This window comes from Carya illinoinensis, chromosome 1, assembly GCF_018687715.1.
Source record: "Carya illinoinensis cultivar Pawnee chromosome 1, C.illinoinensisPawnee_v1, whole genome shotgun sequence".
NCBI lineage: Eukaryota > Viridiplantae > Streptophyta > Magnoliopsida > Fagales > Juglandaceae > Carya > Carya illinoinensis.
The window spans coordinates 34,958,709-34,971,989 of NC_056752.1; the positions used below are offsets into that span (position 1 = coordinate 34,958,709).

General features: G+C 33.2%; 1 protein-coding gene across 1 annotated transcript; it reads left to right on the top strand.

The window, feature by feature from the left end:
- Positions 1–6,221: 6,221 nt before the first annotated feature.
- Positions 6,222–13,248, top strand: LOC122316075 (purple acid phosphatase 15-like). The gene is made up of 9 exons (XM_043132596.1): positions 6,222–6,468; positions 6,558–6,835; positions 7,503–7,694; positions 9,156–9,489; positions 10,498–10,715; positions 10,970–11,160; positions 11,636–11,920; positions 12,451–12,567; positions 12,994–13,248. The coding sequence occupies exons 2-9, from the start codon at positions 6,571–6,573 to the stop codon at positions 13,006–13,008; spliced, it is 1,617 nt and encodes a 538-aa protein (XP_042988530.1). The 5' UTR covers positions 6,222–6,468; positions 6,558–6,570; the 3' UTR covers positions 13,009–13,248.
- Positions 13,249–13,281: the final 33 nt, after the last annotated feature.

A 13,281-nucleotide genomic window follows, 5' to 3' on the forward strand; every position in this document is an offset into this window, starting at 1 on the left:
CTTTATGTTTGAGAATAATTTAGCCACTTAGCTAGTTAAGCGTTTTTCCTGTCTTGGGGCTGATCAAAGACGTGTTTGAAAATAGAAAAAGTAAACGACAATTAGAACATTCTCATCCCATTTTTCGTAACACTATTTTTCTTATAATTTTAGAAAAAATTTAGGGATTTAGTTAAGAGTTTTGCTATATATAAATACAGTCGTGTATTAATCTGTGTATTAATACTGATTCATTCATATTTAAAATTTAAATTAATACTGTTTTCAATAAAATTTATTTTTTGACCAATCACATCATATTAGTACACTGATTAGTGTACAATTATATTTGCAACTATATTTTTCTTTTAGTTAAAATCTTCCTTACATCCGAATCTCTATTTTAAGAAAAATGTTTAAGAGATGAATAGTGGTTCCAGATCCCCTAAATCACCTTTTATCAATATTTTATTTTAATAAATAAAATATATTTTTTTCAATCATCAACACTTTTTCTTTTATTTATATTTATTATAGATTTAAATAATAGTTTAAATAATTATGAAAATATAAAAAAATTAATTTTAAAAATATTATCATACCCGCAAATAAATAATTTAAATTTTTGTTTAAAATGTTCACGAGAGTAATAGTTCAAAACATAAGAAAAAATATTAAGTAATTAAGTTTGTAAATAGAAATGAGAAAAAAGTAATAAAGAAATAATAGAGAAATATTATTTTAATAAAATAGAAAAATAATAGGAAATGAGATATAAGATATTTTTAAAAGATGAATAAAATTTAAGAAAAAATTTTAAGAAATATAGTTTTTAACTAAATTATATAAAATTTTATAAAAAATTGGATGAGAATGCTCTTATAACCGTCATGAGTCAATTGTTAAATTAATTTATTGACAGAAATGCTCGGAACACCGAAGGCCTTTCAATAAGAATATGTGCATTGTCGTATTTTTGAAAAGTACTAGATATTTAGATTATAAGAGAAATGATATTTATAATTTTAAAATATATAAATTATATATATATATATTTTTAAAAATAAATAAATATGAAATATATAAAAAAATTAATTTTTTTTAATAATAAATTTTATTTTTTTCAAATAGAGTGTTTAAAATTTAGCACCTTGAGACCGCCTATGACATTACTTACTGACAAACAAGAGACAGTTAGCTTCTAAACACGTATGGATAAACATAATAAGGACAAAGTTTTTTTCAATTAAAAATTAAATATTATAGTTATCTTTTGGGGTACTTAAGGACATAATTGGGTTATTTTAAACTGTTGGTGGGATAAGAAATATTTTTTAATAATTTTTTTAAAAAAGAGACGAAACAATGTAAACGTGTTTTTATTTAAAAAAAAAAAGATAAAAAAGAAAGAAAGATGGGGGACCCGCCCCCCTCGAATCCGGCCCCAATGGTTCACATGCACAGCACATCAAGGAGCAGAAACTCCTGGAGTCACAAAGGAGACAGTATCACATAATTAAGGCGGTTCTACTCACGAGATCATAGTTCTCTATTCTATATTATTCATAAACTCGTGCGCACCTTTCCTTTCCTTTCTCTTTCTCGAGTAAAACTTTGATTTGTCCCAGAAAGAGAGAGACAGATACAGTACACAACGACAGAAAAAACGATAAAAAAAAAAAAAAAAGGGCCTGTGACAGCAGTCTCAGTTTAAAGTAGGGAGAGTGAGATAGAAATTATTTTAAGGAAAATACTAGGTTTATAGATGATTTCGGTAGAAATTATCTGTCGAAATGTTTTTTTATTTTTTATTTTTACTTCATAATTAAATAAATATTTTTAAATAAATATATAATTTTTTTATTTTTAAAAATATCTAAAGAATTTAAAAGTATGGTAAAATTAAAATAAAATAAATTTAAAGTGATCCATAAAATTTATTTGTAAAAATGAATTGTAGACGTAACAACGATCTTATTTTAATAGTAATAAGATAATTTTTTAATAATAATAAGATATTTTGAATTATGAAGTTTTAAAAAATAAAAGAAAAAATATTATAAAATTAAAATATTTTTGTAATATTATTTTTATTTAGAGATTTAAAAATTTTGAATTATTTTTTATTTTTGTTTAAAATTTTAAAAAATTTGTAATGATTAGTTTGAAAAATTATAATAATTAATTTGAAAATTTTGTAATTATTAGTTTAAAGATATTTATATTTAAGTAATGTTTACGAAAGGAATAATGATAAATTTACTACTCTCTCGTGACCTTTTTATTTCTCTTTTTTATATTTTTAATTTTTTATTTACTTAGCAATTAATAAAGTGATTATTAATAAAATTGTATATATTTTTTATTTTTTTAATGAATTAAAGATGTTAAAAAACTATTTAAAAGATAATAAAGATTTTAAATAAAGTGTAATTGTAAATGAGTGATAATTTAGTGTATCATCGTTCTTAAAAAGAGATAAAATAAGAATTATTTATAAATTATTTTACTACTGATATCTTAAACAGATATCCCATCCGAAAGAAATCCCCGGTATGAGAAAAAAGTCAATATACGACAGAAGCGGTGGATGCCGTACAAGCATCACCGAATGTGAATAGAAAAAAATCACGTGTTTATTTAAAAATATTTACTTAATTATTAAGTAAAAATAAAAAGAATTTCGATAGAAAATTTTAGTAAAAATCTTGCTTGGAAGCAGACTTTTCCTAAATTTGCAACTCACAATTCCATTTAAGAGAAAAAATGGATCTAAAGAGTAGTTGTACAATATAGACTATAGAGCCAGTGCCATGGCAGAATGCACGGTAGGGAATGGAAGAAAAAGTGAAAAACATCATGAAATGACAAGAGTGTCCTCGTTATTTAAAACTATTCACCAATTTGCCATTAATTTTTCTTTCGGACCATAATGTTCTTTATGGCCTAAACATCGGAATTCGGCCAGAATTAACAGAAATTATTCCAGAATTTGACCTGGTAGAATAGTAATCTACAGTGTATCGATTACTATTTCAATACAAAAAATTCTGGTCATTCAAATTTAAACGAAACGAATTTCAAAACCTGCAACGCTTCGACCCTCGGCCTACGGTACATGCTCTTTAAAAGAATGAAAAGAGACGAATGATTCTCGGGAATATACAAGGCATGCAAAAAAGTATGCCAAAAGGCTTTTTAACTTTTCTTCTAGGGGCAGGTGTCGGGTTTTGCTATATAAATTGTATTTGCGAACCAATTTGAGTACTATTAATATTATTATTTTTATATTTAAAATTTAAATTAATATTATTTTTATTAAAATTTAATTTTTTGACCAATCACGTTAGATGAGTGTGAGTATTGATGCATAAAAATCACTTACAATCAAAATTTTTCATATATATATATATATATGATAAATGATAGTTACAATCTTGAGTATATAAGCGCCGTATAATTATTTTTAAAAAAATGAATAAATATGATATCCAAATAAAAAAGAATTAATTTTTAATAATAGACTCCACTCTTTTCAAAACGACTATGTAATATTCTCATTTTATTGTGTTTTTAAGTATTTATTTATTAGTTATTTTATTGGTTCTTTTATTTTAAATTGATTATTATTATTATTATTGTATTTTATCGTTATCACTATTTGAGCTGTGTAACTTATTTTACTGTACTTTTCTTGTTATTTATTATTGTCTATTATTTAATGGCTCTATATTTTAAGTTATTTTTATTGTTGAGTTTTATTATTTTAGTTTATTATTGTTAAGTTGCTATATTCTTTTTGGTTAAACAAGTGTTTTAATTGTCACCATTAGATCGTTTTAAAAACTCCAAAATGAAGGATTACGTTTAAATCCCAAGCCTCTCTCTCTCTCTCTCACCCGGTGGAAGCCCCATCCCCCTTCTTGGTCGTGTGCTTGTCCAGCCCATCCCCACGCCGCCGTAAGCCACCCAGTTGCTTCAACCACCTCACCACCACCCCCTTATGTCGACGACCACCCTTCCACACTGAACCCAACCCCCAGGTAGCTCCCTCATGGGTTCTCCTTCATGCGCTGTCGTGGCGTAGTCCACTACCAACAACTCTCCTTCCCTTCAGCGATTATCCCCTTGAACTCCAGCCACCCTCTAGCTCCTTCACCTTCCCCACGCACGAACCCATCTCCCATGGGTTTCTCCCTTTCACAAGGCCTAGCCTCAATGGGCTAGCCCCACCACCACACCAAACCACCCACGACCTCCCCTAGCCTCCCAACACCTCCCCATTCCCTCACACAGCTCGTAGTGGCCTGGAACAGTCATCCCAAGTCCTCACTCTTCACGCATAAGATCTCTAGGTCCACCACTGTGCATTGTCACCACAGCCACTAGCCACATCAACTCCATCGACCTTCTTAAGCCCCTTCATGTTCAGCCACAACCACCCTTTAGCTCCCCCTCCATTTTCCATGGTTTGAGACACACGTTTAGCCACTTGAAAAACATTGTCCACCACTTTTGAGGTCACCCGTAGTCTTGTGCACTCATGATCTTCCATAGTTTTCCTTTCCGTCATTGTAAGTAATTTGTCAAAGAATTTATTGAGATTTAAATATATTTTTATACTAACTTGTTTTCTACAATCTGATTGGTTGTGGCGGGCCTTGAGTCTGAGAAGTGTGGATTTATGGATTGTGGTTGTTGTCAAATGTGGGCCTTAGGCCAGATTTGAGGATGGGTTTATTAGTGGAGTTGGACTGTAATTGGTGTATTTTTATTTGATATGTGATATGCCATGACATCAAATATATTATTTACATGTATTTTCATGTATCATGTTTGAAAACTGAGTTTTCGTATTAAGAAATGATTTTGGATACATGCGTTATGAATGGATTGAGAAGAAGGAAATAAAAGAAAAGAAACGGTAATGATGGTGGTAAGTAGAGACAATGGTAGAGTTCTACTTGTGATTTACGCCTGCGGTGTAAGCTGTATGGATGGTGGCAAGTCCCACACTAATTGAATGGATATGTTTGGATCATTTTCTAAAAAAATGGTAGATTATGGATTATTTTATGGAAAAATGGTAAATTATGATGAATGGATACGTTTGGACTATTTTCTAAAAAAATGATAAATTGTAATAAATAGATGTATTTTGGTCTAAACAGGTTTTTGACGTGTGTTGGAAAAATATGTCATTTTTGAAAAAAATGATGGTTTTGTTTCTTGCATGTTTTATCATGTGGATACATACACTTTGGTTGTATTAATGTATTTTTTTTCTTGGATTATTTAATTGATTACTTACTAAGGTTCATAATCTCACGTGGAATTCCTATCATGCAGTTCCGTTTTATGAAATCGTAGATTTTGATGCAGAGAATGATGTTAAGTCTGAGGGATTGGTTCCGCTGGATAAGTGACTTATGGTCGCTTGTTGACTATGAAATTTGTTTTCCTTTTTAGCTATTTTATTTTGGCTTTGTATTTTATTTTGCTAGATGACTGTATAACCTCTTTAAGGATCTTTTACTATTGTGGTTTTATTTTTAAAAAACATTCCGATACTTAGATGACTATTTTATTCTCTGCTACGATTATTATTGTATACCTATGTGCATATTTACACACTAAGCACTTGATGATTGGGGTGGGTGGCCCATGTTATCATCATTTCGGATTTACTATTCTTGTCTTTTCGCAAGTGGGAGTCGCAGGCGCCATAGATTATACGGCGTTTGTGCATTATATGACTGTATATAACATTACTCTTATATATATTACATATAGATAAATAATTTGTAAAAATTTCAAATAGACAAATCTTGCAATTCCTATATAAAAAAGTAAACCCCACAATGAAAAGTTAAAAAAAAAAATCTATTAATTTTTTTTAGGAACCATTGTTTTTTTATAAAAGATCTGGCGAAATTTATCTATTTAAAACTTATATCTAATATTACTTTTACATAAATTTAAATAAAAATAATAGTTTCTTTTTAATAGAACCACATAGATTTGGAGTGTAAACATTTTTTCATTAAAAATAAAACCGATATCAAACATTAAACTCTGTGAACTCACGAGACCATAATTGTCTATTTTTTTTTTAGTAAAATGACGTTTATTGCAAAAATTTATGTGTCATCATTTTTTTATTATTAAATATCATATCTGAAAAGATTATAATAAAAAAGATAATAAAAAGATTACCATTTTAAGAAAATGGAGACAAGCATGAAAATGAGCGGCCTTGTCTTATTTCCTGCTTCACTAACAAACCGGTTGACAATTATACCAGCCTTGCAGGCTAACCGGTGATTACAGTCAGATCACAAAATAAATCCTCCGGCAAGCAAGCTTCTCTCTCTCTCCCTCTCTCTCTGTATAGCTCGGCTTAGCATTGTTAATCCTCGAAAACCAATTGTCCTCCCCATTCTCTTGCTTATTCCTTTTGGGCCAGAACTGAGCTCCCTGTCTCTCTGTGTACTTTGCCACCCTCTTTTTCTTGTTCGTTTACTGATTTCCAATACCAGCCTTAAACATCATCCCTGAGTTGTTGTTTATGCATGCAGTTAGAACTGCACTATGGGTTTGGTCTCAAGCTCCGCAATGGAACTTCTTTTGCTGCTTTCACTAAGCTTCATATTCGTTAATGGTGGTGTCCCGACAACACTTGACGGACCCTTCGTGCCTGTCACTGTCCCTCTTGACAAAAGCTTCCGTGGTAATGCTGTGGACTTGCCAGATACGGATCCCCGAGTCCAAAGAATTGTTGAAGGATTTGCGCCTGAGCAAATCTCAGTATCACTCTCTGCAACCTATGACTCTGTATGGGTCTCTTGGATCACAGGTCTGTTTGATATTCAATCTGTTTAGTACTTTCTTAGTTGAATTCTTTCTTCTTTATAACCGAGCTGAGTAACATTAGATAATGGTCCAAAAAATGAAACATGAAATTAATTTTGGCTCTGGCTTTGCGGAATATGATAAATGGGATTTGTGTTTCCCAAAAGCAATAGAGCTCCCTTTTACAATTTTAAAGCCGAAACATTGACCTGAAGTTGGAAAGCAGAGGTTGAGTCAATGTGGGCTGGTTTATCTTGTTGGGAGAATAAATCAACCTCACCCTGCTTCCACCCTAATACTATGTTTATGGTTCAAAATCAGATACTTGTGCAAAAAAGTTTCAGCTATTACGTAGAACATATAAATATGCAATCTCGTAAGTACAGCGTTCTTTATTATGTTCATGAATGTGTAAATTAAGGTCTTCTAATTTTTCCTATTGACATAAATTTATGTTTGTTTCAACTGAAACTATGAATGTATGGAAATGGCCATATTGTAAAGCAGACCTGTTTTGGTTCTTTAAGATGTGGGGCCCGTGGGGATCCCACTGGGTCCACCATACATGCATCATCACATTTTCATATTTTTAGAACTTTCAAAATTAGAGGATCTTCTCTTGCTTTACTTTGCTAGCCTATCATAAAACATGTTTGGACTCCATTTCACAGGTGAATTCCAAATTGGGGACAACATAACACCGCTAGATCCTGGAACTACAGCAAGTGTTGTTCAGTATGGAATGTATGGACTGCCAATAACTCATGAAGCAATGGGCTATTCTCTTATTTACAATCAGCTTTATCCTTTTGAAGGTCTTCAGAACTATACTTCTGGAATTATACATCATGTTCGCCTCACAGGTATACCTAATGGTGCAATTAGTCCACATTTTTGTAGATTTTTATATTTATCTTTAAACTCTACCAATTTGCTCATGAGGTGTTTGTCTTCTATTCACATTGGATGCTTCCTCGGAATAGTTTTGTATATTATAGAACACTACATGGTTTTGTCATTTTGCATAACATCAGTTGCAGACAGGGTAATGGTTAGATTGAAGGTAAGTCTAATGATTCATTTGCAATATTTTCTTATGGGACAGTTCTATAACATTTCATTAGCTCTAACTTTCCAATCAATCAAGGTGAATGTCTAAATGGTGTCAAATAACTCCCAAACCATTGTGACATCACAAGCTATTGATTATGATTTAAATGGATAGAATTGAATGCAATTAACTGTCCAATCAAGTCATTTTACCTAGTAAAACTATTTTGTTAGCTACAAAGAGCTCTCGAGTAGAACTTGGCACTACTTGATTACTAGTACTCCTTAGACTTCTATAAACTTAGCCTAGTAGGCTTACAACAAAGGAATTAGTGCTCTGAAAATTCCATAGTGGAAGCCCGCTTCAAATATCCATGCACATGGAAACATCTCTCAAAGAAATTATCTGGAGCATTGATTTCTTTTAATTGAATCTTCTTTCATGGTGTTACTTCAATAAAATCTGCTGGGGGACATGTTATTAAAATCACCAGAGCCACAAAGTTCTGGTAAAGTTAAAATCTTCATAAACATCCTCAGTTGTTGGTCACTTTCAGCCTAATAGCATCACTATAACTAATAATGAGTTTCCATGTTTGTTGCTATATATAGAATCAATATAATTATAATTTACATAAAGGGTATGCATATAGAACCACTTTCAGTGCTCAAATTTCTTTTCTAACGGATTCCACCCAGGAATGATTGATTGACTGGTTAAATAATGCAAAATATTTAATCTGTGTAGAATTTATTTTTTCTTTTAGCTCACCATATTAGGTATTTGATATTCACAGAAGATGTAAAATTGATCTTGTTTAATGTATGTTGCAAGACTGGGTTGATGTACCATGTCCTATTGGCTTAAGAAACAAATGTTAAAATAGATAGGCTCAAAAAAGCATTTTCACCTCAATCCTTCTTTGGTATCTAGGTTAAATGTCAAATATTTACAAAACTGGCATGACATGTATTTCTGTCTCTGACAGAACCATTTTATGTACTTACCTGAAACTGAAAGTCAATTTACTTCTAAGCAGTCCCCTGTTTGTTGCCTAACCTTTTGTTTACGTGTCTATGCATCTTTGTGAGTTTGTGTTTGCTAGGACTTGCAAATTTGTGAATTTCTTTATTGGCGTCATGACTCTTTTATGTATTTCTGCAGGGTTGAAACCCAACACACTATATGCGTCTTTGTGAATTTGTGTTTGATTGGGCTTGCAAAATTGTGAATTTCTTTATTAAGGTCATGACTCTTTTATGTCTTTCTGCAGGGTTGAAACCCAACACACTATATCAGTATCAGTGTGGAGATCCTTCTATACCAGCAATGAGTGATGTATACTATTTCAGGACTATGCCAGTTTCTGGACCCAAGAGTTACCCCAGCAGAATAGCAGTGGTGGGGGACCTTGGTCTTACATACAATACCACATCCACAGTCGGCCACCTGATGAGTAACCACCCTGATCTTGTTCTACTGGTGGGGGATGTTAGTTATGCTAACATGTATCTCACAAATGGAACTGGGACTGATTGCTACTCTTGTTCCTTTCCGCAAACTCCCATTCATGAAACTTATCAGCCCCGTTGGGATTACTGGGGAAGGTGAAATTCTAAATTTTCTTTGCTCAAAATTATCAAATCATCTTTTCTCTACCTTTGAGGCTATCAAATAGCAAGCACTTGTAGAAATTTTTATGTAGGAACTAGGCTGGTTTACAAAAGGTTCAGACGTATTAATCCTGCAGGTGATAAAACTGCTAGAATCATAAATGCACTTTTGATGTAAACACCCATGTCATGGGAGGGATGTGAATGAGTACTCAGTGAATGAGATTTCACATTATTTGGGAGGGAGGAGTTATTGTCAATTACAATGATTCTAAGGAAACTCTAATTGTAACCTTAAGTAATCCTTATACAGTACAGACTATATATGGCTTGAGCTTCCCTTAGGTTGTTACAAATGGTATCTAGGTCATTCCCAGCCACAAGCGTGAGATTTGAGCAGTGCCACAATGGAATGGCTTGACAGGGATGTCAAAAAATATGAGAGAGAGAGGTTGTAACACCCAATATCTATAGGAGGGTGGTTAATGGAATATTGGTGAATGGAATCTCACATTGTCTAGGACGAAGAAGCTATTGACATTTACAATGAATCCGAAGAAGCTCCAATTGTAAACTTGATTAGTACTTGTAGAGTACAAGTCCAAATGAGGTCTAGGCCTTCCTTGGTTGTTACATATGAAATCATTGTAGCAACAAAATAGAGACTTTAAGGACTTAGAGAATCACCAATACTTGCGCTGGGGCTATGGAGGGATGCTCTGTATTTTTGTTTCAGATAGAATTAATGTGTGATGACTTCAGATTGCTTGTTGTGTGAGACATGCCAACTTGCATCAACAACTGTCCTCTGTATTCTTATCCTAGTAAAGTTTGATTGGTTCTTGAAGAGAGTGAACCGCCAAAATTATTTTTTAAAATGTTGTTTTTAAATTTAAATTGGCAGTTTTTGTTTTTGTTATTGTTTGAGTTTTGTGGCATGCGTTTGTTGATTTCTTCATTACCATTTAGCTCATGGAATTATTATGGGATAATTTTTGTCAGGTACATGCAGCCTATCACATCTAAAGTTCCCATAATGGTGGTAGAAGGGAACCATGAAATAGAACAACAGGCTGAAAATCAGACTTTTGTTTCTTACAGTTCAAGATTTGCATTCCCATCTGAAGAGAGCGGATCGTCATCCACATTGTACTATTCTTTCAGTGCAGGTGGCATACATTTTATCATGCTTGGTGCCTATGTATCCTATGATAAATCAGGTGAGCTCATGTTTCAGTCTTTTTCACTTCTCATATTCCTTTGTGATACAAATTGCCATGTAGATTCAAAACAAAATATAAGACCTTCTTTCCGTAGCTATATCTTTCAATATGTGTACGGGGACAATTTTATGTAACATTAGAGATTTTTGCTGCCAATTCTTATGTTAAAGAGAGAGAGAGAGAGAGTGAGAGAGAGAGAGATTCCATGTCTATAAATTACGTGGTGACTTCACCCAGTTTTTCCATTCCAGCGGATCAATACAAGTGGTTGGAAAGGGACCTAACTTTTGTTGACAGAGAAGTGACTCCATGGTTGGTAGCTGCATGGCACCCACCTTGGTACAGCACCTACAAGGCGCATTACAGAGAAGCAGAGTGCATGAGGGTAGAGATGGAAGACTTGCTGTATGAGTATGGTGTTGACATTGTCTTCAATGGACATGTAAGTATACTTTCCAGCAAAATCTTTATATTCCGATACCCCATTACGGTGCCAAATATAGATATCTTGTCAGCTTAAAATTATAAAAATGTAAGAGGCTATTCTGGTTACAAATACTTAAAAGTTTTCCCACATAACCTCCTCTCTCCTTCAAATATGTAAAAAATGCCAGACCAAATCCGAGATGAATGCTTAAATCAATAGCGTCTGAATATCGATGCAGTTTTGATATTTAGTTATTAACTTATTCAAGATAAAATTTTGTTAGATCTGGTGAACTCAATGTAAACATAATAATAATGTAAAGGCAAAGCCTGAAGGCTTGCAGATTTCTGAATGGGGATGTATGGTGTGTTTCAGGTTTCCTATGCATGATGATTAACTTGTCAAGCTGTTTGCAGAGAATCTGTTCATTTATTTGTATCCTTGTCATAAGTGTATGCATAAATGTTGTTTCTTTTGATATCATCATCAGGTTCATGCCTATGAGAGGACAAATCGGGTGTATAACTACACTCTAGATCCATGTGGTGCCGTTTATATTACAGTTGGTGATGGGGGTAATCGGGAGAAGATGGCAATTGCACATGCTGATGAAGCTGGCAACTGCCCAGAACCATCTACGACACCAGATGAATATATGGGTGGATTCTGTGCGTTCAATTTCACATCAGGCCCTGCAGCTGGTAAGTTCTGTTGGGACCAGCAGCCTGATTATAGTGCGTACAGAGAAAGTAGCTTTGGCCATGGGATTCTAGAGGTACTCTCTCTTTTCTCTCACACAATCACAAGTACACATTTAGATCCACACATAGTCTCCTGTTAGATTTTAGCATGGATGATTCTCTAAAAGTGTTGCTTTTACACCAGCAATGGATCTGAGATGTGAACAAAGTGAAGAAAGATTATGTAAAAATTAATATCCACCCGTGAATTTTACTACGCACATGTAAAAGCTGTTTTCATGCATAGTGAAAGCTACTCGATGCATATTTATTTCAACATGTTTTGCAAGGCGATCCAATTATTATAGTGCCAACACCAAAAAGTATTACACCTCTAGAACTAGTTATAATCTAGTATTGACATGGGACACAAATGCAAAACCCTTACAAGGTTGTTTCTGAGTTGGCCGAAATCGATGGTCTTGAAAGAAAGCCATCAGTTAGAATCTGTAACTATACAAAGATTTTGATGGGGAAATGCTCGTGCCTATATTATGGTGGGAATTAGTTATGTCAACCCTTCTTGAATAAGACAAACCCAATAGTTTGTTTATGTGTCTTGCAGGTGAAAAATGAGACTCATGCTTTGTGGACTTGGCACCGTAATCAGGATATGTACAACAACGCTGGAGATCAGATATACATTGTAAGGCAGCCTGATAGGTGCCTGGTTGAACCCAAGGTACGTGAGAACTAGGTGAACAGGCATATGGAACACACTAACTGGAAATAACGTTATCTTTACCTCAGTAACAATTCTATGAAATCATATACCTTGAATGTCGGTACGTTCTAACCAAAGAATGAAATCATATACCTTGAATGTCAATAAGTTCTAACCAAAGAACCACTAGAACTCTACTGAGACAGAACACAGAGGCTTTTATGATAAGTTTTTAGCCCGTTATTTAATAGAAAACAGAGGCATTTGCTCCCCTTATGTACTTTTATTAAGTAAACGTGTTTTGAAAGTGATTTTAACGCCTATCTTTGTGAATTATTTTGAAAACAATGAACTACACCCGGTCATTACTTTTAAAGAGCCTTGAAGGAAAATATTTTGAACTGAATGCATTTCTTTTGTTCCTTTTCCCTTCTTCTCTTCAAGGTTCCTAAGTGCTGAAATCAGAAAGAAGTACGAAAGCATAGAGATAACCTTGGACTGTGGAGCAGAGGGGAGCGTTATTTTAAAAATGAATTGAAGGTGCAATTGGTTAACATCATTTTGCATTCTCAACACAATCTATGGATGAAAGGCAACATAGAAGTATGATAAAATATTTTTTGTAATCTTAAAAGAGATTGTAATTCAGTGAAACATGCGAACCAATATTCACAGAAAGGCTGCTCTGGTTTCTTTGCATCTGCATCTCGTAACGGTTTATAAGTTGATTCG